We start from the raw sequence: 26,794 nt of genomic DNA, 5'->3' as shown, positions 1-26,794 counted from the left end.
TATAGCTTCTTTTTTAGCACCTTCAAGCTTCCTGCATTTTATACAACGAAACATGTGAACATTTTAATTTTTAACCAAAAAGAAAGTCAACTATAGATCAGTTATAGATCGATATAAATGACAATACATGCTTTATAAATTTCTATGAAAAACTGACGAAGATCGCGCTGTAGATGGTTGTTTACGCCCAGACAAATAACGCTATGATTAAATTCCAACCGAGTACTTCAGTTCGCCACGATCTTTCGAAAGTCTTCGTTCGACGGATCTCGATAAGATAAAATCGAACGGTTCCCTCAATACTCACAAATCGTGTTGGAAAATTTGCATGATCCGTGCTACCAAACCCACTGTTTCCAAATAAACCATACAATTTTTGTTTCAAAATAAATTGCTTGCGATCGCAATTAAATGTGAATGCTGACAGACGTTAAACAAAAACAAATTTCAAAGCTTCTTTCAAAAAATCCTTTACATATTTTATAGACATACATATGAAATTTAATATGACAATTTTTTTACAATAGTTTATTTTGTAGTTTATTTTACAATAGCACAATGTCCTCGTAGGAGACAAGGGCAATAGTGTTAGAGAGGATCGAAATCGCTGTCGAGAATATCTAGTAATAGTGCCTAGTAACGACGTTAAATATATTTACACAAACAAGTTATCGTTCTAATTATAATTCGAGCGTGAAGCAATCGTCTGGGCGAAAGGAGGAGTTACAGGGGGTCCGATAAGAGTTTCGTATCGCGGTTTCGAGCAGTCCTCTCGATCCCGTTCTCACGATTCCCCGGGAAGCACACGCGAAACGCAAGTACGTGCATCTGCTCACATTCTTCGCGCGGGTTATCGATTCATAATCATAATCGGAGCCAGATAAGAGCCGCCGCGGCTGGTCGTGGCTGCTCGGCCGAGATACCGTTCATTTAAAACACAGGCGGGCTCGTAATGAGCAACGCTTCAGCGACGACGCCGCGAAACAGCGTCTCGACGCGCCCGATAGTGGAGACGGGCGAAATTCTTATCTAGATAAAAATTTCTTATAACGAGGAAAAAGATAAACAACTGTTTATCCGTTACTGGTCGCCTCGAGATTAGAATTTTAATTGTCGCGTGAAATATTTATTGACGGTAAACACGGATTTAACTGTTCGATGGAATCAACGGTGGGAATAATTAGCAAGCACTTGGGACTTCTTGGTTAATTTGAAAATTAGCAGAGAGTTCTTCTTTTTGGTTTTAGTGAAATGGTGAAATGTGTGGTAGTTTCGATTAATTATTGGTTCATTTGGTTTAGGAAATATTAGTTGACTGTGATTTACATGATACGGGTATGAATTTTAGGCGATTGGGATTTGTAAGGAATTTTCGTGGTTACGTGCATGTTATGATATTTAAAATCACTTGAAAATTAAGAGTACAGGTTGTGCGAGTTATCGCTAAACAGGTTAAGGGAAATATGAGTAGCGTCGGATAATTGTTGCTTATTATAATTAGGAAAACAATTTGTATTACAGCTCAACTAAATTGAACGCTTGATCGGGCCAACAAATGTTTACCACGGTATTCGATCATAACGTGGTATTTTTCAATGAAACTCAATTACAGTTCCTTGTTTTCTTTCCTGAAAATAGTAACTTCCTGAAGCAATTACACAGGAACAGAAACAGATTGGAAAACATTTTTATTAATTACCAGTATCATTCCAATCACATCGATTACACCAAACAGATAGGGCTAGCGAACCAAACTCAGACAGACCAAAGAATACTTCTACTAATTACAATCACTGATATTTATATATATTTATACATTGTTTTTTAATATCTATTATATTTTAATCTAATACAAACAGAAGTACGGTCAACAGAAACAACCCCTTCCAATGCGAGTACCAAGAACCCTTAAAACATTTCCCCAATACACATTACTATCGAATCGCGCCCAGTCTCATTCACACCTAATCGTATCACTCCTGTCGTTGCGATACCTGCCGAAGCACACGCGCAAACGTGTACCGATCCCCTGGAAATAAATGAACAAAAAAAAAGACAGAGACCGTATAACTGACGGTTCGTCGACGCCGGTGGTTGTCGTCGTTTCGCGCGACGTGGGAGTGGGGATTGCTCCGAAATCAAGTTTCACGTGGAAACGGTTTGATTGGCGGCGTTCCGCGAATGATTTTCGTTCTCCACCGCGGGAGCGGTTGTCTCCCGATACGCGATCATTTTTTTTAAACCATGACCAGGCCAGACAGAGGGGATCGGCCGCGATGGGGCGGATAGAGACGTAATGATTGCAATATTCCGTTAGTAATTGCTCCAGTCGGCCGCACTGTTGAAATGTCATTCGCGCGCTGCCCTGCAGATTTGTTTTTCCCCACCCGATTTTCCCTGTCTCCGTCGCACTTCCGGTTGAAATGTCATTCGCGGACCGCGGCGTTCCTCCCCGTTCGCGCGCTTTCTACCGACCGCCGCTATCCCTCTGCCCACCTGGCCGCCAACCGTGGAACATCGCGGAACATCGAGTTCTCGATGCCATTCATCGCGGTCGAAATCGATACGTGCCATTAAATGTTGGCAATGCGTTTAAAACGCGCGAAACACGCTACCGATGCAGCCGTTTAATTTGATTCGAAAAACTTTTTCATCGCTACTCCACCGTTCACGCTTGTTGCTAGTATTTTTTTTCTTTTTTTATTTGATGACTTTGTTAGCTGTGTTAACCTTTTCTACAGGAACCCACAGGTGCCTTCTTGTGTTTGGCACGTGGCATCAGAGCTTGTGGAATTTAATGCTCTTTAGGGAGGAATTTAGTACCCCATTTTAATATCTTAGATCCTGAAATAGGCCGTAGCAGCTTTAATCGTTCTTTTGGTTCCTTTTGTGTTTTATGAGGATGGAGTTTGATAAACCTCCAAAAGTGTTTTTTATTCAAAGACAGTAGATGAATGTTTTCCATTTTTTATGATAATTGAAGTGAAAAAATGACACTGTCTGACGAGACCATTTTCCTTGTTTTCTGAACGCTTAACTGAGTTATCACTGAAATCTCCGAAAGTGACTCTCTATCAGGAAGTTTCCTGCAACGCTACGCATTATCGAATGATTTACACATCGCATGATCCACGAAATCTTTCCTACGCAACTAGCTTATCTCCAGACGCTATATCGGTCATCCGTGTAATCTCACAACGTTCAATCCTCAACGTTCAATGAGTAAGGAAATCGTTGCAATAACAAACAATTCGAAAGAAATTATTCACTTTACATAGAAGGCTGGAATTCAACCCCTCCCCCAGACCACAGATTCCATTTTTTCTGTTTCCACGATCATTCGTTTTTGTTTCTAATCAGATTTCTTCAGACTTTTAACATGGATCTTGTAAATGTTACTCGTTTCAAAGGAAGTCTTCGGTGTAATATTCATGAGCATGGAACTATACTACCGCACAGCACAGCCACGATTTGTATTAATTATAAAACAATGAGTTTGAAGCTCTAGTTTACTACACTGCAGAGTCTACGTTGTGTAAACCATAGGTGTAAAGTTTGAATGCTGATAGAACTCGTCGAAAAAACCGAAACAACTTGATAGATATATGTCGAGAACCTAACAGTCTCAGAGATACTCAGCACTAACTTTATGAATTCTTTGCACTACTATGTCGTAGATTGCATGGGACATTCTTTGAGGAACTTTAATGTCTGAGGACCGCGGACCTTTAACCTCTCAGGTAGCCAAAACCAGGCGATGATCGCACTGACAAGCCTTCTTGCTTTCTTCGTTACTCGATTCATCGAGGTCTGCACTGTTTAACTTCAGTCTCTTGCGTTATAAAGCTTTTTATTCTCGGGTATTGTGACTGCACATCCCGTACTCCCCAGAAGAGGAATACCTTTCCTGCAAGCACACTCTCCTTAACACTAAACCTACCACGACCGGTTAAATGCCCGTTTTCAAACTTTTTTATACAGTTCTTAAATGCAACATATGAATTACATACAATTGTTTTATCCATTATCCAATTTAATACGATGTAAAATATTTTTGCATTTAATTGAAAAAAGTGTCTTTAAGAATTTGTTTCGTTATGGTAGAAATAGTTACACATGAACGTCAGTAGGTTTAGCGTTAACATTCCTACATATACAATCCTTGATCAACTTTTAAATATCCCAGCATCCAAGGCCCCTGCAAGGTACGCTAATCGTCTGCTATCAAACCCAGGACGAAACACGCAGCACACCTTTTCTTTGCTCTCCTCTCTCCACACCCTATGACCCGCCCTCCCTTAGTGGCCCTAGGGATTGCTTCACCATTATTTTCTCTAAACAACACTCCAACTTCCCCCAGGTGTCACCACCTCATCCATGGTACCGATCTTCGACCGATTCCGCCACGATCCATTTGCGCAAGGTACGTCCACCGTGCGACGCGTCGCGACGCTCCAACGACCCGTCGGATGACAAGAAGCCGCGACCAGAAGGTTCATTCCGCTTCGTTTCCCCCGGGCTCGAAAATAATTTTTCCGTGGCCATGCTCACAGGCCGCGGCGAGACTTTTTTTCCTCCCGGGTGTGCAACGGCCGATAAGCACCGGCGATCACGGGCGCGGCGTGCGCGCAAAAGGAAGCCGTTGCAAAAAGCTTACCACGGGGATTAGTCATTGGTAACCGAGCCGAGCTTTTTCGCAGCGAGAAGCGATTCCCGCAGTCGTGACCGTCGCCTTGGCTGATTTATGGCGAGCCATCGTTATTTTCGCCTAGCTTACCCTAGCCGTGTCTCCTCCTCTGTTCATCTCTTCATCTCCTCCTCCTCCCCCCCCCCCCCCTCAATACCTTGACGGCATCTTTCTGCTTTCCTACTTCTACTCCCTCCTCTATTTCTCAGCTCCGTCTCCCTTCGAACGCTTCGGCTTCCTGCTGTTATCTCTCGCGCTCCCTCCGTTCGTACGTTCCTTCCTCTTTCCTTTCCTCTTGCACGCACGCCGCATGGATTTCCTACTTGATTCGCGTTTAAACGTGGGTGGGAGAGAGGCCGGTCGTTACCCACCGGCTAACGACGACTGGGTGCCGGCAGACACCTCTTATCCCATGGAATCTCGTAACCGAGGCGAACTCCGCTGGAAAAGTCTGTAACCGAGCTGAACCCACTCACCTTTAAAGGCACGCGTTCTGATCGCGACCGAGATTCCCTGCCAATTTTCGGTGGGATTAACTAACCCTTTAGGAGGGTATCCTGGTTCAGTGTTTTAGGGGAATAGACTTCCTGCAGTTTCGTAGCAATTAGGGCTGGGATGGGGAACGTTTTGGCTGTGTGCCCTTTGCTGAATTCCTTGAGAGACCGCGCGTCTGCAAATTATAGGGGGATGCTTACTTAAGTATATCTAAATTGAAGAGAGAATACGTGCTTTCTTCAAGATTCGTCGCGTTGATACAAATCAAAAAGTCTTTTTCCGTTTTGCAATAGCAGGCTTCGTTATCGAGATACAAGGAGTTGAAGTTTGTAGTTGCCTGAACGCATGCGCAGGAATGCGTGAGCAGTAACGCGTGCGTAGTTGCTCAGCTGAGCGAGACAAATGGCGCGAGGGTGACACCAGCGAACTTTAATTGTACATATTTAGATAACTACACATCGTATCGCAAAACTGTGAAACACTTTTCAGTGTCTTTTCTTTCAACGAATCCACCTAGATAAAAGATCTTACGCTTAGAATCTTACACGTACACGCTTCCACTTAATAGACATCAATCTAATCTCTCTTAAAGCTCTCTGCTTTCGATTAATATTTAAATTCTAAGACAGCCACTTACTCACTCCGTACTAAAAACGTTTTCTATTTTCAAAAAACATCATTAGATCCAACAACACTGATTGAAATCGCAAAGAAGCTTGCGGCTGGTTGCTCGAAAAACTCTTGGATAGGTCGCCCTCGTAACGAGTACAGACTTACGCCATTTCTCGTTATGCCAGCGCGAACTTTCTCTCGATCAAATGCACGAGATAGTCTTCCATCGATCCATGTATTTGCCTCTGTATAGAATTTAGAAAAACCCCTGTTACGCATCGCAGAAACAAACCGTACAAATATTAATACAATTACGATTACGCTGTCACAGCTGCGGTTTCTATCGTCGCGGACCAATGCCTCGGTGGCAAAAATGACCGTTTAATTATTATTTCCCACCGATCGCGCAATGGCCGAAAAAGCGAGAATTAAAAGTCGCCACGTCGACATTTCGTCGTTTTTTAACATAAAACCCGTGGGATCAAGGATCCTTTGAATTATAGGATCAGATTTTCAGGATGAAATTGTTGCTAGAATGAAATTAATCCTTAAAAAGGTCAAGATTATTAAAGATATTTTTTTGTACTAAGTAGAACCTGTTTATATGGATAAGGGATTGAATTTGCAAGAATGTGAGGTATAATTTTTATTAAACAGTATTGAAGTCTCTATTACTTACCAAAGTTAGCATCGAAACCCTTCAAAAGAAGCCTCTCCAAAACTATAATTCATGAGAAAATTTTGTAAATAGATATTCTTCTCTTATAAACAAACACTAGCACAATATTTTAATCACTTAATAAATTTATATCGCAATTGTTTGAGTAGCTCTAAGTTTCACAGCAACAGAGGGTTATTCCACCAGTCACAACCCTGATCTGTTCCCGTTTTCGACATTACTGGCGAGAAAAATAAGCGGCAAAACGTTCCTGGGAACGGCTGATTGAAAGTTGTAACGATGGAACGCATGCCGGCGACAACTCTCGCTAACTTTCGAATACCTTAACCGGCTAGGAACTTTAAAGTGCTTTCAGAGCGCGCATCTTTTCTCGGAGGTCGAGGGCTGTCGACGGGGATGGCACGCTCGCGACGCACAACCCCTCTTGAGAGCCTCCCACGTCGAAATTTTATTATGCGATTATTATTTTACTCCCGTCTCGAGCAGGCTGCGAGTGGAGTTTTGTGGATCGTTGATGACCACGTTTAAATCAGGAGTGCATAAAGTATACATTGCAGCTTGAAAGTGTAGGGGTATTTACCCTCAGGGGCTGTAGCTATGTCTGATTGGACCTACAGTACGGGTCTAGCGATCCCGAGGTACCCGAGCTATAGAGACATGTAAAGAATGTAATGTAAGAAGTTAAAGATTGTTATAAAACAGTGTAAATGAAAAAAAAGACATATGTGTACGACTCGTGATTTGTAACAAGCGAGACTGGACTAATAGGTGCAACATAAAACATATTACGTAAGTTACGTAGTTATAAAATAAAGAAACAAACAAATAATATAGGGATAAAAGGGAACGAATGTTTTTTTTTTATTATTGTAATAAAGAAAATGAACTGCAGGAGATACAAAGCAAGCTCTTTGAACGATATTAAAATTCATTTGCAAATCACACGACTCACATGGGTAGTAAGCATCAATTTTCCAAAGAAATTAATTTGGAAGTTGTGTCGGGTTTGAGGAGGAAAATTCAGAGTATGGTCATGGAATTTACTTTGAAGGTACTCGCAGTACGATACGGCGATGCGCGCGATAAGCCCTACAAACGGAAGTCAAAAGCGAAAGAGTTCCTGGAAATACACAAATGACGTTGCAGAATATGCCACGCAATCCTTTCCACCAGGGTTTCATTACGTCCACGGAATCATTTGATTCGCGTCTTGATGCATTTCGAGGTGACGGAATTTCGTGTGTCTCACGTCGCCACATATCTTGTTTGATAATGCGAGCTAAAATTGATTAATTCACGAGTAAACTTAACAAGTATTACTTTTTTAAAATTATACTAAAATATACATCTTTCTTTTTGGCATCGCCTCCAAATTTTTATAACGAATTCGATGCTTTTAACTAATTTTAAAAGTTAGACATAGGATTCCAATCTGCTCCATCAGCATTTTATTTAATTCATTCGATCACGGTATATCGGTTAAAATAAATTGTCGATCCCCAGAACGTAATAAACAAACCACGTCACGCATTATGTTTTTACACTTTTCAAATTTATATGTCAAAGTTATGATTTGAATGTATTCAATTTTATAATTTTCTTGAATAATTTTCAGCGAATACATACTTGCGTGGCATTATTTTCAGGTTATAACGCAATAATAAAAGAATAATTTAGGAGTACAGATTTACTTGTTTAACGGTCTGTATCGATTTGGCGGGAAGAATACTTCCTGCCTCTCTTGCATCGCCGTTGTTTATTTTAATATTGAGCAATAATTCCTTTATTTACGTTAACGTTGAATATCGCTCTTAGAAAAATATTCGTGGTGTTTATTGTAGATATCGTTCATATACCTGAATTAGTAGAAGATTTCTGATGTAAAAATAGTTATGAAACAAAGAAGAAGAAAATGACATAAATAAAAAAATCAAGGATCGAATATACGTGAATTAATAAGGAATGATTTCCTCTTGAAAAATATAATTTTACATTCGAGTTTAAACATTTCATTCCTATGGATTCTTGACGATCACTCTCCGTGAACTTGTTCGAAGAAATGGGAAATTGTTGATGTAAATAACGGAAGGCTACTTGTCATTCGTCGCTTATCGAAGTCAAAACAAGTTAGATAATTTCTTGTCTGATGACACACTCGACGAAATGATCTAACTCGATAGTTGGTGTTTTCTCGAGAAAGAACAGTACGTAAACTTTTCACGTTTCCTCGAAAAACAAGATTCCAAACGCAACATTTTTCTCGTGCTGTCTACTTTCCCTGTCTCGCGATTGTTTTTGTGGAACAATCTTTGCAATCTTTGGGACATTTGCAATAATTTGAAGGTATGGAAAAAGAATGACAGATATTAATCTCTCGATACCAAAGTTTTATTTTATATAAATATCGACGATTCTCGAGGCAATAATTGCCTGTTATTACCCAGGTATTGTTAGGCGCTCGAAAGAACTCGACAGAGCACCTCTTTAACGACCCTTTGCCGTCATTATTCCATGGTAGAAGCCATGATGTGCCGTCATTAACCGTCACGCAGTCACCCACGATACTCATACGAGTATTAATTAACGCCGGGTTCAGGATTCTTCAAAACAAATTCACGTCGCGCGTTAATAAACCTCAAACCCTAACTTCATGATAATTTTATTAGTATTGAGCGAGCTGTCGGTCTCGTCACTGGAATTATCGCTCCTCGTAAATTCATTAGTTGATGATTTTAAAAGGTACAGGAACGACGTCAAATTTTTGATATGAATAAAGTATCGGTGACTGATTTAAATATTAAACATAAATAATATCACAAAAATACTCAATAATATTGGCTACATTAAAATTTGTTACAAGGCATTTATTACTTCTGTTTAACATTCTCTAAGAATTAGTGATTATCCTTAAAAATACCGAATAGAAATAATTTAAATTACCTGTTTACAGAAAGAACACCCTACGGGAATTTCCTTTTTCCTATGTATCAGCTCTGCCGAGAATTTCTATATTATTAGATTTATTACCAAGGAAAACAAAGCAGGACAAATCGTAAATCAAATTGAACGTGGTAAACTGTTTGTCGATAACGTTAAACAGAAAGAATGAATTCCTTCTGGCAAACGCAACCAACGTTATCGATTTTAACATAACAGGCTTTATTCCTGATAATTTTGATAAATGATGTATGTAAACAGTGAAATAGAAGATCATAACGGATTATCTACAGAGATATACTCGACATTTATTATATTGTAATTTGAAATAGTTTTTCTGTTACAGTATCACTTATAAATATTTTCAATGTTGTGAAATTATTTTCAAAATTCTAATGACTGCAATTGATGATCTTTCATTCACTACATTACACGACTTGTTATATACAGTTATTATTTTTCTTCGAAATATAATTTCATTTCATTAAATTCTGTTTACACACGTTTCACGTGCAATTGCCAAAAAATTTTCCCCGAAAATGCTCGAAACAAACGTTGAAGCGTAGAAAGAGGATTAATGGTCGTCGGAGTGCTTCGAGTAACATACGTAATTTAATATTTTATCTCACGCAAGTGCATTATAACAATATGCACCAAGCCGCGGTGTATTTATAACGCGCAAAACACTTTATCGTTCGTGTTAACGTTGTAGTTACCAATTAATTAAGCGACAGGGGAGACATTGATTGGCATATTAATATGACTCTGTTCCCCGCGTAATTTCATCTGAAAATCAGTGTGACACAAATGTGCGAAGAGCTTGCTTAAATACGTAGGAAACGCTATAATTAGATGCAATTAGTTTCGAACAGTTAATGCGGCAACAATGGCGTAGAAGAAAAAAAAGAGGATCGTAGAAAATTTTAATTATTCCTAGATTATAGTTACGCTACCGATTCGAAACCACTCGATTTCGCTGTTACATTTTGAATCGCAAATATATTTATAATTACTGGTACTTTATACTTTCTAGAAATACGTACTTGATATGCGTTCGCATTTAAAACAATTATATCATGATATTCTAATTAAATGCTCCGATCGTGTCTTCTATCCCTTGAGCAATAAAACGACGAGGCAATAATTAGCAACAAAATGTTTCATGCACCCGTTTCTTCGGAGGTCGGCAATTCTAGATTCTAACGAACAAAAATTCCGCGCTCGTAACTTATCAGAAAACGTAGCTAATGGATTAACAAACACAAGATCTGAGATGTGTTAAATCTTCTTAGGGTAATGAGCGATGGATGGTAATTTATTGATATTCGATTGGGGCACTTTTATTAATTTTTTGGTATTTTAATAGTTAGTGGTGTGATGGGTTGCAAAGTAAAGTTTTAATGCTTGCAAGTCCTTCTATGGAAATTAAATATTTATTGTTTTCTATTGACACGCAGTTTAAGTAACCACTCTACTAACAGAGCAATTATAATACAAATGGTAACACGAATAGATTTATACAAAAATGAACACTCGTTTCATTGAGAATGAATTTTGTAACAAAGCGTTGTTCTATTAATGAAGAGTCGCGACAAACGACAGCGCGTTGTCAGATTGTCATATTTGCTTTGTCGTAATTCGTATAATTAGTGGGAGTGCAAATTCAGCACCTTCCGTTGTTTAAAAACGGCTTCCGTCGGCTCCCGTAACGCGCGAAGCAGCGCTGTTTACCTGAAACTAAGAGAAAACGATCATTACCGCTCCCCGCCTAAAGTATAATTTTACCGAATTCAATACCGTGAACCTCGCATCGCATTTATCGCGGTATCCGAATCGCATCGGGTATTTAATTTTCCTTCTCGTTTATTTCACGCGGTCATTATAATTAATTTGACTGAAATTCTAGCGCGCGCGCACACACCGCGAGGACGAAGAGGAGGGGACTCTCTGTTTCCCTCGCGCGTTACTCTTCGATAAATCGCTTGTAAATTCGAAAATAAAATCCCGTCAGCGAATCCTGTTAGAAATCGTTGCACGTCGGGTTATGCGGAATCAAATTACGCGGGTAATTATATGCCATACGCGGCTCTCCACATAAATCAACATAACTTAACATGTTAATCGACCGGCTGAGAATGGTATCATGACTTTGTAATACACATTCGACGAACGGAAGAGTTCGTTTCGTTACATTGTTTCAAATTGTCTGTTTATTACATAGATTGATGGTCTCGCGCGTCGGTGTCTCGAGAGATAACAATTAACAGCTATGCGTGATGGCTGTTTTTTTTACATAGGAGATTCGAGGCAATGTCTACCTAATTTTATGGCAACGAGTCGATGTTTAACAATGTCATGAATTATTGATATGCGTGATTAAGTATTTTCGGTCCTTTGGTTATCATTTGCATTAATTAAATTAATTCGTTCCAAACGATCACGAAAAGTGTGTGTTATCTATGAAAATTCACCATGTTATTATTCGTATAATGTTTAGTCAAACTATTTTATTTTCGACGCAGGTTTTCATATCGTCACGATGATTCGTTCTTTTCAATTTCTTTTCCTTCCCTTCGATTCGTGTAATGGCGATCGTAGCCTGGAGATCTTTAGAGAACACTGCGAAGCAAATTGGAGATTTACGCGTCTGTTATGATCGAGTTTAGTATCGCATAAATGCGGGTCGAAGCGGAACGATCCCTGGAACATTGATTCGTAACGACGGTACGTCGAATTCATGGGATTTATTTCGTTAATTGATACTGCGTAACGTTCGACCTGTGTTCTCTGATATTGTAATTTATTGGGCGATGTTTGGATGAATAATCCTTTCAGTGCGCATTGTTGAAAGAGCCGAATGCTATAAACGTACACCTTAAAATAATCATTGGAGGCATATTCGAATAATTGTGTTGTCGAATGAGCTGCTTGAAAATTGGGGAATTTAACAAATTGAATACATTATGATATGTGATACACAATATGATATGTGAAATATTCAGTGAAAATTTTGCACGTAGGACTGACTAAAATATTTATCAGTAACCTCGATGCACGTTTCAGCATCGTGCAGTGGTCGAGGTAAAAGTGCATTGGGGTTGTTTTTTACTCAAACAAAAACAAATGAATTAAACAATCTTTACTAGGCGTTTCAGCAATTTTTTCCTATTTATGCTTAATTTTCTTGGATAGAGCTTGACCTCGTTTTCGAATTAAAATTAATTTAATTAGGGAACTGTAATTTATATTGTATTGCGTGCTTCATTTTTGTGCATTATTATCACCAGTGTTGTTCATGTTATTTATCGTAGCGATTACAGGAGCAACGATAATAATAAATTATGCACGTTTTTTTATATTTGTTACGCGTTAGTAATTTATAGCGATTAATTGATAGTGAATATTAATGTGTGGTAGTCACGTTACAAAGATCGAGGTAGTGCATTCGTAATTTTGTGTTTAAATAAATTTGAATATTTTAAACTTTCTAATTTTCAAAACATTTGATATATAACGGTACGATTTTATTTAAATAAAATTCTCGAATATTGTCAACGGTGAGGGAACAATAATCGTGTCGCTATTATCAGGGAAAAGTTAACGTTTCCCTCGCGACGAGTAATATATTATTCTCATCGAGGAATATTTATCGATGTAGGAATATTTATTGAATCTGAGGAATATTTATGAAAAACAGATAGCGCATTCATGGTTTCAGTGCAACGAACTGTATGAAAAATATTACTATCTTTTACGATATTTTAGTTGGTGTGTTTACGTGTCTCGCATTGGCCGAAAGAATTTTAACGCGTTGCACGCGTGACTTTCGAAAAATCGACGAAACCATCGTGCCGCGCGCGTGGTAGCAAATTGCGGCATTACACTTCAATAGAACGTTAAATGAAAACAGTTCTGAAAACAACAATAAACCTGTAAATATTCCGATGCCGAGCGAAAATACTTCCACAATTGCGTGACGTGAAAAGGCGAATTAAGTGGAATTTATAAAAAGTGCACCGTGCAATTTTATGCGATACAATACACTGTGTCACAGTCTTTTACGTTGTGGCAAATTTCCATCCCTTTATTTCGCGTAATTCGTTGGTAGCGTTAAACTCAACAAATCTCTGGTTTCTCTTCGCAGAAGAGTTTCTATTTTAATTACATTCACGATTCATTAAGGTCAATTAAAGTGGAATATAATAATTTGCTGAATATCCTTAATACCTTGATACACTTATACTCAAAATTCATCCCTATGTATACTCATTTCAGACCCATGATACTGATCATTCCAATTTGAAGAAAAAGGAAGTTAATCTTCATATGTTCCTTCCCCATACGCCTTTTATATCGAAATAATATAACTTTCGACGTTCTTTGAGATATTCGCTGGTACCTTCAACATTTTCTCAGTTAAGTACTGTTCATCGTTCGCAGGCAGTTTCCACTGTCGAACGTATTTTTCGTGTTCGAATAAAGTCGGCAACGACTAACAATTCCAATAGCCATTGCTCTTAGAGTTCAATCAAAGCTTAAGTCCTTCCTTTGCGTCATATTGACGTACACGCGTTGTTTCGCGACTTCGATGATGATGGAGCTTCAGAAACGGTCGACGTTGCCAACGGAAGTGACGATGGTGGACAAGCGAAGAGGCGACAGTTGTTCCACTGCGAATCTTCTCGTCGGTGCTCGTGCGTCACACCCACGAACCGAGTTTTTGCACCTTTCCTATCGATTGTGGGTGTCGAACATTGGTCGAACGATCGCATGCCATCTCACCAGACTATTCCGCCGAGTTATTCGATGCTGATCCTTGTGGATCAAGGGGTCACCATATTCAGGATCGAGCAAATATTTAGAAATGTTGTACGACTATACGGAATGTATGATGTTAATATTTCATAAATATATTAAAAGTACATGCTTCGAACAATATCTTTGCTAAGTTTCATAAGAAAATATTTAACATAACGTCCTGGAACAATTTTCTAATCGCACAACTGGGTGGGTATCTCAGATCTTGATCGCGAAAATTGAATGTACTGCATTTTTTAAACAAATTGGAAATGAACGAAACGATGACTTAAACTACCCCTAATTGTACATGACCTATGATATATTTAAGTTTCAATAAATTCCTTGTTACCAATTGCAAGGAATAATCAATTTAATGTATAACCACCCTTGATTCGTTTAGAGATAGAGCGGTGATTATTTGAAGTTTAGTACTATGACTTTCATGAATCATTCCAGTTAGAAAGTTGCTATGTTCCCAAAGGAGGCCTACTCTCTCCGTACACCGTAACAAACGTCAACAAACGCTGAAAAACTGCACGGTATACCAAATATTCACCTATCATCCGGACATCTACACTCACGACCCTCGGAAGGAAAAAGCAATTTCCACTTGCATACGTAGCCAAACAAAAAATCAACGATTCGGAGTGTTTCAGAGTAAGAAGTGGAAGAAGGTCGAAAAGGTTATTTCTTCAGGGGTGCTCGAGCGGCACGATTAAAAGCGTTTCTTCGTTCAATGTTTTTCCACGGCTCGGTACACGGTACTTACGTAAGGCGACCCGGTGTGCATGTCTCCGTTATTTATGTCATTTCAGAGGTTTTCTTTAGGTCAATCCGTTTAGACAGGCGCACGCACGTGTGTCCAGTATCCGACGCCGGCAATCGGTTTAATGTTAAACAGTTCGCTGGCCCTATACGCAATTAGATTACGCGCGCGCGATAAATGGCGGTGATCCGGCTCTTCCTGGTCGCGATTGGGCTTTCGCAAGAAACTTGGCTGCCTTCCGTGAGATAGGCCACGCGATCGGCTCGTCAACGCTGTTAGGCGACTCTTAGCTGGGATAGCGAATCCTGTGCGATCATCGTATGGGCTCGAATTCACTCGTGGAGATAAGAAAAATTACTCGATCCACGACGGATCGATCGGTTCTGACGATCCATGGTACGGAATTTTTTGAAATTTAGGTATGAAGTGGTCTACGTTAAATGAGGGAGGGTTTTAGTCATCATTTTGGTAGGTGGAAGTTTGTTTGAGAAGTACAGACGGCTGAATTTTGCGAATTTTCAGGATTGAAATAAAAGTGGGCTGGAATGTTTGGCATAATTCATTGTCACTGGAAGTAGTTGAACCTCGATTATTGTATGAAATTAGGGCTTTAATTTCTGCAATAATCGAAGATAGAAATGTAAAAGAGAATTCTTCAAATTTCTCTGTGTCCTGAAGATAGTGAGTGATACTTGTTACTCTTACTTTTATCAGCAATTGCTTAGGTCCCTTTGACACCATTCAATCAAACCCAAAGGAATCATATTATTACCCTAACATCTCACAAAAGAGTCGAACGTCCACAACGACAACCGTGGAATCAAAAGCTATTTGTACGAGAAGAAACTTTTCAATCGGTCCTCGTAGACCTCCGTGATTGTAGTTTTGCGCGACAAGTAATCGATGGGACGCCTTCCGCATCCCAAAAAGCGGTGACCTGAGCCATCTTTGTGACGTAACGGAAACTACTTGACCTCCCCACGCACGCGTCGAGGGGGTGGGAAACGTTTTTGCGGGAAAGATAGAGTTGTTCGCTGGAAAGTGCAGAGGGAACGCTGAGAAATAAAACGGTGGGTGAGAAGCAAAGGTCAACTGGGCACACAGTTACACGCTTCATTTGCGAGAAACGCGGAATTCCTGTTCTCTTTTCTGGGTTGAGATTAAAGGGCACGGGTTTTTGTTGCGTTCGATCATTCCACGGGATCGGGGGTCTTTAATTTGCGGGCTCGTTGCTGAAACGAATCTGTGGCGAAACGAGAGTAGTGCCATGATTGTTTCGTATGTCGTTAAATAGACTGATTTCTGTTTGTGTTAACTCTTTCAGTTAGGTGGATCAAAAAGTGTTCCACCTTACCTCGAATATTTTATTTAATATTTTTCCTTTATTTGCTATGTCATGATTTGGGTAAAGACAGATTATGCAAATCAAAACATGTTAATGAGTTGTTGGCGTTATATCTGTGTTCGGTTTGAATTTTATTTTTCTTCGAAATCGTGTTTACTCATTTTTATGTTTACTCTTTTGGATTCGAGTCATCTTCAAGACCTGTGCAAATATTGCAATTCATACAGAAGAATATCATAATATTTCCTTCATAATACATGACTCTTCAATAGAATACAACTAAATTTTATGAAAATTGATAATTTCGAAATGTTCATAAATGCAATGCAATATAATTAATTCAGTTTATTAAATGTGGCGAATCATTGAAATTGACCGTAGTTTGTTATGGAAATGAATTATAATTAATTTATTATCGGAACAGAGTTGTAAAATACACCGTGTACACACATTGATTAAGTAAATATCGAGCTTTGTTTGCTCGAATAATGGCTTCGTGGCCTGATGTAAATTAACAAACATTCGACTACCGTAGTTGTAGATATATCGAACGGATTTTTCGCGCTGGCGAAACTCGGTGCGAAATATCTGCCAGAAATCTGACTCTACTTAATTCACGATGACATCCCGTTTTTCAACGACGATCGATCACCGTGCTCTTGCCAGCGCCTTGCTCTGAAAACTTTGGCCAACTCCACTGTGAAACGATTGCCACCGATTAGGCGCCACGTTTCGCCAAAATCGTGCCAATGATCGTCACGACGCGTTCGGAAATTCCCAGCGAGATTTCGAGCGACACACATTTCGTTCCGTTTTCATTAGCAGGTTGAAACGAGATTCGGAACACGCTCAGGCCACATTCTCGCAAAATAATGATCAGTTTCCCGATTTGGCATCGAAAGAAGATCGATATTTGCTAAAGAAGGAACAATTAGAAGGTTATTATTATTGCAAATAAGCATAATACTACTCAAAACATTTACTTTATATCAAACTTTGTTTCGTATACCAATTGTTTCTTCAACTAGTAGTACGTAGCGAAAACGATGCACTATGATATATGTCATTACACGTCTATTTGCAAATGGGCAGAAACTTTTCCAAGTGCAAAGATTACAGACTATAGGATTAAGTGTACATCGAATGTGAATTGGAGTGTGCTAGTTTTCAATACTCTGGGAATTATAGTTAGCAAAGCTAGTTCTTATAGCATACTTTATCAAATCTTTACTATGGAATTTCGTTTCGTATTATACAAAGAAGGATAGGAGACATAACATCTGATACATTACACTATCGAAGTCATTCATTAAGGTACCAAATTAAATATCGAAAAATGTAACAATTTATTCACTCGTCGTTTCTGTGATCTCAACTTGATACAGTTTACACGCGAGTTTCCATACTAACCAGCTTGATGAAAATCTTCAGTTTTCTCCATCCAAGCAACTGTTTGTCTCATCACATCTATTTCCCATTAAAAGTGACGGCTTGTTTCAGAAATGGACTTCCTTTGTCCTTCCAAAGTGACAAAGAGGCCATCTCCATTCACTTAGGATCCTAAATGTCGCTCCATTTATACGAAATCCACTTATTCTCTTCACTTTGTCAATCTCACACCGAATAGTGAACATTTATTAATTAACAACCATTTGTGAAATTGTCACTTGTTCAGGTTAACGTCAATTATTGTCAACAATATCTTTAAGAATTTAATTTCAGTTCAAGTCTCAAAGAAAGTCTTAAACAAAGATTATCGATGTTTATGAAGGACTTTGTCATAAAGCTACAAATTATAGTAAATATTTCGAACTTCCTTTAATATAAAAACGAATCAATCTACTCATATTTTAAAAAGACGCAACAATAGAACTAAAAATCGAATAACATAAGAAAAATTGAATTTTCCAGTTTGAATTGGTAAAGAACGAACCATCGATTCGTGATCATTCTCAAGTCATCGGGCGATGGTCGATGTCATTCTTGAATTAGCGACACGATCACTTTTTCCTCTCGCGGTGCTCCCGCGCGTACATTCATTTCTCGAACAACTTCACGCGGGCAAAGTTTGTGAAGTAGACACTCCGTAAATGCAAATTTTAGCTGCAAACTCTAATTAAAACGCAGAAGTTTTACGAACACGCGAGGAATATTCCGTGCACGGGTTCCCCGCAGTTTTTGACACAATTCGCGAAGAACACTTGATCGCGGCGACCGCGGCGCTCGTTAGGTAGAGCTGAAAATATTAGCAACCCATGATTCAATTAGGCCCGCGCTATAAATTTATTCGAATTTCGAAACACGCATTCGCGGTGCATCGTCCTTGATGGTTGCGTGCGAAAGCTGATTCCTATGCACATATCAAATCGCACGTGTGCGTTTCAGACGTCTTGGTTAAAAAGTTCATTTGCTTTTCATGTAATCTTACGATTTGCGTTGATGGATCTTGTTCGAATAAAGAGGGAGTAATTAGCTTACATGTCGTGTATCATTCGTGTAAATAGATATGCAAATGGCACCTTAGAATCTTGTTGACACTCGTTCTTTCTCGCTTTTCTTTAAATCCATCAATGTAGATTCATGTATTGTACAATGTATATTGCAGATATATTATTCATAGGAATTCGTTTACAAATTGGTAATGATGTTTTTATTTATTCAGGGAATACACGATGATTGCAAACATTTTATGTCGAGCAGTAGTTCTCAGAGTAGACTATTATGTACACGTGAGGAGCTTACTTATTCCTAAAATTAATTAATACAGTTTTTACTGAAACTACAATATTAGTAACGGATTTTGATAGAGTCTCTGGAATTGCCTTAGATCCTCATCGGGTCTTATTCATCGACTTAATATAATGATACTCTAGGTTTGTCCACAAAAACCAACTTTCTTAGTGGTTCCCTATACATCAACTACCTGTTTACCTTCAGAAATTATCCTTCTTCTTAGCAACCTACACTCTGATCAACCTCCAGAATTTTCCTGCACGACACCCACCCTCCTCTATCCAATAATTCTACCCACAAAAAAACAGTCTCTAATAACCCACCTCTTCGATTCTAATTCACTCCCTCGGCCTATCGACAAAGTCAAACGCCCCGGACGCGTCGATCCGCCGCGCTCGCGACCCATCGTCGCGGCCGACGCGAATTATTCAGACCCCGAACGGCCTCTAATAATCCCACGGCAATTTGATCCACGTAAAAACGTTATTCTCCCTTTATTATTACGATACGTCCCGGTTATTATCACGTACGGACGCGTTATCAAGGGGGTCTCGAGGCGAATCACGCGAGCATCGCGCAGCCCCTCGTGCACGCCATCCGCGCCTATCCGAGGACATATCGCGCGAACACACGCGTTCGCTCGTGGCTTCGTCGCAGCGGATAATTACGTGTGCGGTACACCGCCGCGTTTCCGCGGGTTCGCACATGGCCGCGACACGTGCGTGCGCGCGGCGTTCACGCATCAGACGCCAGCAATAAATACGGCCGCGAGATAAGCGACAATATCGTCAGCTGATATCGGTCGTGCATCTACTCGCGAACGCGGCCTGGAATCGTGCCGGGGTTTCTTTGGATGCAACGTCCACTCGTTAGGTCGTGGCGTTTCGAAGAGCTTGACGTGTATGATTTTGTAGCAGTTATGTATGAGGATGTTAGGTATGATTTCCCCTGTTAATGATTCTTTTAAACGATAGCATTCTCGACCGTTCATGTTGCGATTAAAATATAACTTAGAAGTTTTTTGTAGAACGAAGTAGATGAAAACACAGTTCATAATCTGTTAGGTCTTTTCCACTATTTTATTTTAGAACTTTTCACCATCTCATTTTAGAATATTTCACCGATTTATGATTTTTTTAAACGATAGAATTCTTGATCATTCATATGGCGATTGCAATATAACTTAACAGAGTTCATGTGGATGGAACAAAATCTGAAGTCTTGAACATTCCATAAACAAGCAATCATAGTCAAATAAAATAAATGGTCTATTTTTCGTTCCGAGGGGAACACTTAGGACATCTCAAATCTGTATGGTGCATAGTCTGTTGGCCTGATTGTTAATTTAATTAATCTGAAGATAGAACTCGGACTGCGACTATTCTATAAATTCATTTCAATAAATGACTATTTCACAGAGTATCGATTCAAGAAACTACTACAATGGGTGACGATTGAGACGTCTTTCCAATTTTGCATACATATTAATGTTTCGACCGTAGGTGAATTACGATGGCAAATTTACCAAAGTGAGTCATTTTATAACGCAACGAACCAGAGCCCCGGCTTAAACGATGACCGCGGCGTTAAGAAACGCGCGGTGCGCAGCGTCGAATAAATCGCGAGGCTCGAGCGAGCGTCGCGCTTCCGCGGACGCTGATTTATGGCGGAGGAACTTGTGATAGCGCTGGCCAAGGGTCCCGACTTACGGTTTTCCCGCGGCGGACAAGGAATTCCAATTTAGACATCCGCAGTGCCGTGTTCTTTTTCGCGTTGTTCGCGTTCATGCGGGACGGCCCACGCTGGAAAACGCCGCGCAGGGTAATTTATGCTAGCTGCCGCGCGAACGACAAGTATGGCGCGATTAGAGGCGTCGTTGCCTAATGGCGTCCGATTGGTTTAGATCCAACCGTTCTGGAGCCGAGTTGAGCAAATTATCAGCAGTTAATTAGGATTAATTATAAAACTATTCGCGTTATTTTCTCTTTTATGAAAAAAAGTTACTTTTGTATAGGTAGGTAAAGTATTGTCTGGAAAGTCAATGTTGATTTTTGATAGGTGGTACAGGTCTGAATATATCTCTTAAAAGGTGGAAAGGTTGTGAAACAAAATGATATCCATGTAAGTCAATAAATATATACATAAAGTTCAAATGTACCTTTGAATTTTTCTTAAAAATTGGCACGAACTTTCTGAACAATCCAATAAAATATTGAAAGAAATCTCTGAAAATGTCAAGGTTAATGGTGCTCGATTGTTTACCTGAAACGAAGAAATTACTTAATTGTGGAGTAGTAAAAAATATGCACTAGTAGTTGAAGACACAACAATCACAATTGTGTTAATTTAATGTCGTAGCTATGTGATACAAATGCCACCACTGAGTATGACATTATTGAATGAAAATAGACGAGGATCTAAGACCTCTTTTCCTAGGCAAGTCGATTCTTTCACCAGTGTATAGGTATCATAAATCTCAGAACGCTTGCTGTCAACACTACAGTCTCTACATAAAACTCTACATAGAACAAATCGTCTCAGTAATCGAACCGAAATCTGCAAATCGTTACGCTCTCTACCGATTCGTTACTCCCTCGCTGTCAAACGTCTTCAACTTCTCTCCGCTACGTCCCACGAACTTCTCCGGTAAACAATCTCGCCCAGAAATCGCGCTCGTGACGCGAACAGAAAAATAACGAGGAATACGCGACGATGAAAAGAAAGAAAAAAACAAAACATTCGACTACGAATGAAAAAGAAAAGAAACGAAGCGAGGATTAACGCGAACCGGTACAAATGTTTCTTCTGCAGCAGGGTTGCGGGGTGCAGTTCAGACATGGGAAGTGAGCATTACTGCCTGAGGTGGAACAATCATCAGAGCAACTTGCTGGGTGTGTTCAGTCAACTGCTGGAGTCGGAGTCGCTGGTGGACGTGACATTGGCGTGCACGGAGGGACCTTCGATACGTGCCCACAAGGTAGTCCTCTCCGCGTGCTCCAGCTACTTCCAGGCCCTGTTCCTCGACCATCCGAATCGCCACCCCATAGTCATCCTAAAGGACGTACGTTTCGCCGAGCTACGTACACTCGTCGACTTCATGTACAAAGGCGAGGTAAACGTCGAGTACTGCCAGCTATCGGCCCTCCTCAAGACTGCGGAGAGCCTCAAGGTGAAGGGTCTAGCGGACATGACGAACATCAACGCGGCGGTAGCGTCGAGGGACGAACAGCAACAACCACCGCCGCAACAACAGCAACAGCAGCAGCAGCAGCAACAACAAACCCAGCAGCAACAGCAGCAACAACAACAACACACGAGCGCGTCCGAGGGTATACAGCGCGAAACGTCGCGGGAACATCACCGAGAACGCGAAAGCATAAAGGAAGCGAGCAATAAGGAGAGAGATAGGGAAGGAAATACATCCGGTGGCACGGGGTTGCCATCGGGAGGGGTGAAAGAATGCGAGCAACCCCAACAAATCGTAGTCCAACCACCCACCAGCGAGTCCACCGAGGCGGTAGACATGACGGAGTGTCCGCCATCGCCTACAGGACCCGGTAGCCCTTGTCCAGGACCCTTGGCCCTCGATCGACCCAGGAGGGACTCCGAAGACGCTGCCAGCCTAGAGGAAACGAGGGGTTCCCTCAGTCCGATCTCGGTGCACAGCGGACCGTCAGACATGAGTCTCAGTAACAACACTGGTGGCACGCCTGGTGTGTTACCGTTGAACCTACCGCAGAGCCGGCTTCCGTCCCCGCACAGTACAGAACCTCTGGCGGGCCCTTCGGGGTTACCTCCAGTCCAGCAAGTTCCACTTGTGAGTAACATTCTTTTTTATCTCGATTTTAATGCACCCCGCAGAAACACTACGTGAAATACACTCGGTTCGAACGATTTTATCACGGACGCGTTAGGTTGGTAGTGGCAAGTCATCCTTGGTGGTTCTGAATAGTATGAAAATGGTTAACACTGAACCTACCACGACCGGTCAAATGACCGTTTTCAAATTTTTATTTACGGTTCTTGTATACTGTATATGAATTACATACAATTGTTTCATGCATTATTTAATTTAGTTCTACGTCAAATATTTTTCCATGTAATATGAAAAATGTGTCTTTAAACAAATGAACGTCGGTAGGTTTAGCGTTAAGACGAGTCAATAGTATGAGTTGCAAGTATCCATGCATTAAAATCTAAATTCTTTTGTGTCGACATTGCTAGAGATTTCGAGTATGAACACCAAATCAATATACACTGCAAACATCCACATGTCTATAATATAATTTCAAAGTTTCTTGTATTAGAATTCTTGTATTTTAAGAAGAAAGAAGTCTCGCTTTCTTTTTTAACCAACACCACGATCGTATCGCGCACGCGACGTTTCAACTTTGCCCCTCCAATTTCTATATCGCGTCTAATCGGGTTCGGTGTTCCGCTTAGAGCGTTTCGCACAAGCGATTCCGTTGCGTCGATCGCGGTGAGGAGAGTTCATACTTTCCCGATACCATCGACGGCTATCCAATTATTACTTTGACGTGTGCCCGATGTTCGTTTCCAGTCGTTAAAAAAAGAGATGGACTGGGAAAGGTCGACCGAGGATCGGAGCGCGAGCAGCGAGATATCCACGGACTACAGACTCCCGCCAGATCCGGTGAGTGTCTCTCGTTTTTTCCATCCACTATACATTCCAATTTATTGACTACTTTTTATTCTCGTACTTTCTCTTTACTCTGCATTTATATATCGATTACGGTTTTCGCCAGTAATGCCCCTACCGCACTCGACTCATCTGCAATCGCATAAACACCAACCCAGGCATTGCGGATGAGCTGACGCGGCTCTTGCAAACAAACAAAAAAATGAAAAAAAAAATGAAAGAAAAATTAAAGCGCCTGCAACTCGATTCGCTTCTTGTTGTGTCAAGGTTTACGACAAATCGTTCGTTTGCGCGCTACTCGTTCACCGAACGTCGACAGGAACGACAACGTTTCGCTCGATACCTCGGACGAACATAACACGATCCATTTTATCTATCTATCTATTATATATATTATATTATATATATATAAATATATATTATCTATATATCTGTCTATTTTGCTTGTCTATCTATCTGCGCTTATGGATAGACAGGCATGCGTTCACTTGCATGTGGGTCTATTGCATGCGTGCCCAAGTGCTTTGCTGTTTGCTGCTCTCCCCGCTAATTTGAAAGTGATCGTGTCATTAACAATTATCGCTAGACGTCCTGACCGACAGTAGAGTGTGATCGGAGGTTCGATGACAGAGAGATAACACGTTACCTCTTGAAGCAATGGGATTTTCGCTTTAGACTTTCGATGATCGTCACAGAGACCCGACGATAACTCCTCGAACACGTGGAAGGGTGATACTTCGGTTATTTTGCGGGTAGAGTCTCCACGAGCGCCGTAAGAGGGGTGTTCTTTAACCTAGGGGGGAGTGTCTTTGCACCAAGTTTTAGTCAGAAATACAAAAAAGTCGGAAGATCGCCGAATCTCGCGTCTCTGGTAACATTAACGAACAGCGTCAAACGATCTGTCCCAGAATCGGTGCAAGGTCACCCCCTAGGTGCAAAGCAACGCCCTTTTACGGTGCCCTGGGTCGGACAAGCGTAAATTCGAACGTGGCCGCTTGTTCTAGCTTCCACGCTAAAGACGTCGTCGTCGAGACGCGCTGCGCTGGAGATCGATCGTGCATGCCGTCTACTTTAGACGAACGTATTATCTTCTTTTCCAAACTAATTCACTTGTCCATGCTCCCCTTCTCCAGTGAATACATCCATCTGTCTGTCTCTACCTCTACCACTTTTGCTCTCATTGTCTCTATACCCATTCGAATCTTTCTCGTGACACTCCAGCCTCTCTCTTTCTCTCGATCCTCAACGTCCACCGCTGGTCCCCCATCTTGGTCGTTCTACTCGCGCTGGAGAAGAAGAGACTCGTCCGAAACGCTCCCCGTTGATCGTGGATCCCGATTTCCCTCGTCTCCAATCGTTCTCGCAATCCTGGTGCTTCGAGGGGGCCTGCGGTATACCGGCTCGGAAAATGCGTGATCCGTGACGACGATCCAACGTTTTTTTCTCTTTCCCTGGCCGTTCGAGCGATCGATTGGAAGAAACCGACGAATAACAGAATATCCCGTTGATCCCCATCCTGCCAGCCTGTCTTGCTAGCTCACTGTCAAGAAGTTGACCTTCGTTTTTGGCCATGGTTGTTTTTTACTACATTTTTATATATATATATAAATACGTAAATATATAAATATATGTGTACACACGTCTGCGTACATGTGTATATATAGACACACCTGTGCGTACGTATGTGTGTGTAATGTGTGTGTACACATGCGAACACGATGTGTGTACATATATACACAGGCATCGTTATATACATAACTGGTATTGACAAACATCACATACATGCATATATTTATATATATATTTTCATACTATTGACATACATATATACATATATGTATCGTTATATACATACTGCAGATTATATTGACATTCATTATTACCATTTGTTACCTTTTGTAATATTTGTATTTCGATTTTGTCGTTTTTTCTCTTTGGTTGATTGCAATGCCTTTTGCTATCGGCGAATCAATTTTTTTGCACACCGCGGCGATCACGGCCGCAATTGTTTATACGTATATATACATATACAAAAAAAAAAAAAGAAAAAAGAAAAGAAAAAAAATACGAACAAATAAGTGGGAGGAGGGACGAGGGGCGAGGGGTGCGGGTGGGTTGTTGTCCGTTGTTCTTGAGCGAGGCTGTGGGGGTTTGCCAAATGGGCCCGTACATGTGTCACTCGTTAATCCAGACCGATACATATATATATCTATACGTACATATATAAACACGTATCAAAGACCCTCCGTACGTGTGTATATATACGGTGACACACACACTCAGACAATTTCCTTTGTCATACATGTTTCTACCTGGGGGTGCGCGTCGTGCCAAACAAAAATGAGCGTCAACTTCTTGTGCTACCGTCTTACACGCCGTCGAGAGGTAAAAAAAAAATATATATATATATAAAAATCACTTTCTCGTCAGGCCAGGGACTTCTTCTTCCACCAAAAAAATAAACGTAATGAGAGGAGCTCGTGGAATCAGAGGAAGAAAGAAAGAGAGAACCTCGTGTACATGCGTAACATCTGGTCATAGCAAATACGCGCTTCTTATACAAAAGTAGTGGTCTCGAGAACGACGAGCCTTGCCTGTTCTTTCTTTCATTAATTTTTTTTTCCTTTTTGTATTTACTTGTTACGTTACGAGTCATATAGTGACGATAGAATGAGAGGAAAGCAGTAGCCAGATACGAGAACGAAGCCAACGGGATACAGAGAGAACGCAGAAAAGATATAGAGACGCTTTTTTTTTTCTTTTCACGAGCTAGCGTCGCGGCTCGTGCACATGCACACGAGTTGGACAAAATAATATGAACACCTGCAATGTGGATTGTCGAAGGGAGTGGTTCTGTGACTGGACGGCCATGCCTTGGTATCGGGGTGGCTCTGGTACCTTGGGTGATCGTGTACTAGCAACTAGTGCTTGGACATCCTAAGTATTGTATTGTTTCTCAACAATGACGCTATCTTTCGAAGCTATCACCCATGAAGTTCAATCCTAGCTCGAGGATCCCTAGCAACGACTTTTTTGGATCAGCACGGTCGTCTGGTTTAGCCACCACCGAACCACTACGA

At 40.6% G+C, this 26,794-nt stretch overlaps 2 protein-coding genes across 6 annotated transcripts in view; one reads left to right on the top strand and one right to left on the bottom strand.

The window, feature by feature from the left end:
- LOC128876730 (ras association domain-containing protein 2) overlaps positions 1–26,794 on the bottom strand; it is a 106,693-nt gene that overhangs the window by 3,603 nt on the left and 76,296 nt on the right. The window contains exon 10 of one of the 2 annotated variants that reach the window (XM_054123316.1): positions 11,028–11,147. The exons of the other annotated variant lie outside the window; for it this stretch is intronic. The gene's annotated coding sequence lies outside the window, so the exon portion shown is untranslated. Of the gene's footprint in view, positions 1–11,027; positions 11,148–26,794 lie in introns of those variants that run through there. 2 annotated transcript variants of the gene reach the window in all.
- The window catches only part of LOC128876729 (protein bric-a-brac 1-like), a 100,831-nt gene that overhangs the window by 8,326 nt on the left and 65,711 nt on the right, over positions 1–26,794 (top strand). For 2 of the 4 annotated variants that reach the window (XM_054123311.1, XM_054123312.1), the window contains exons 2-3: positions 21,866–22,871; positions 23,616–23,708. In XM_054123311.1, coding sequence (XP_053979286.1) covers positions 21,891–22,871; positions 23,616–23,708 — 1,074 coding nt within the window. In that variant the 5' untranslated portion in view covers positions 21,866–21,890. Of the gene's footprint in view, positions 1–19,604; positions 22,872–23,615; positions 23,709–26,794 lie in introns of those variants that run through there. The other 2 variants (XM_054123310.1, XM_054123313.1) reach the window with 2 other exon arrangements.

The sequence above is a fragment of the Hylaeus volcanicus genome, chromosome 5 (assembly GCF_026283585.1).
Source record: "Hylaeus volcanicus isolate JK05 chromosome 5, UHH_iyHylVolc1.0_haploid, whole genome shotgun sequence".
NCBI lineage: Eukaryota > Metazoa > Arthropoda > Insecta > Hymenoptera > Colletidae > Hylaeus > Hylaeus volcanicus.
This window is presented reverse-complemented; position numbering and strand designations above follow the sequence as displayed.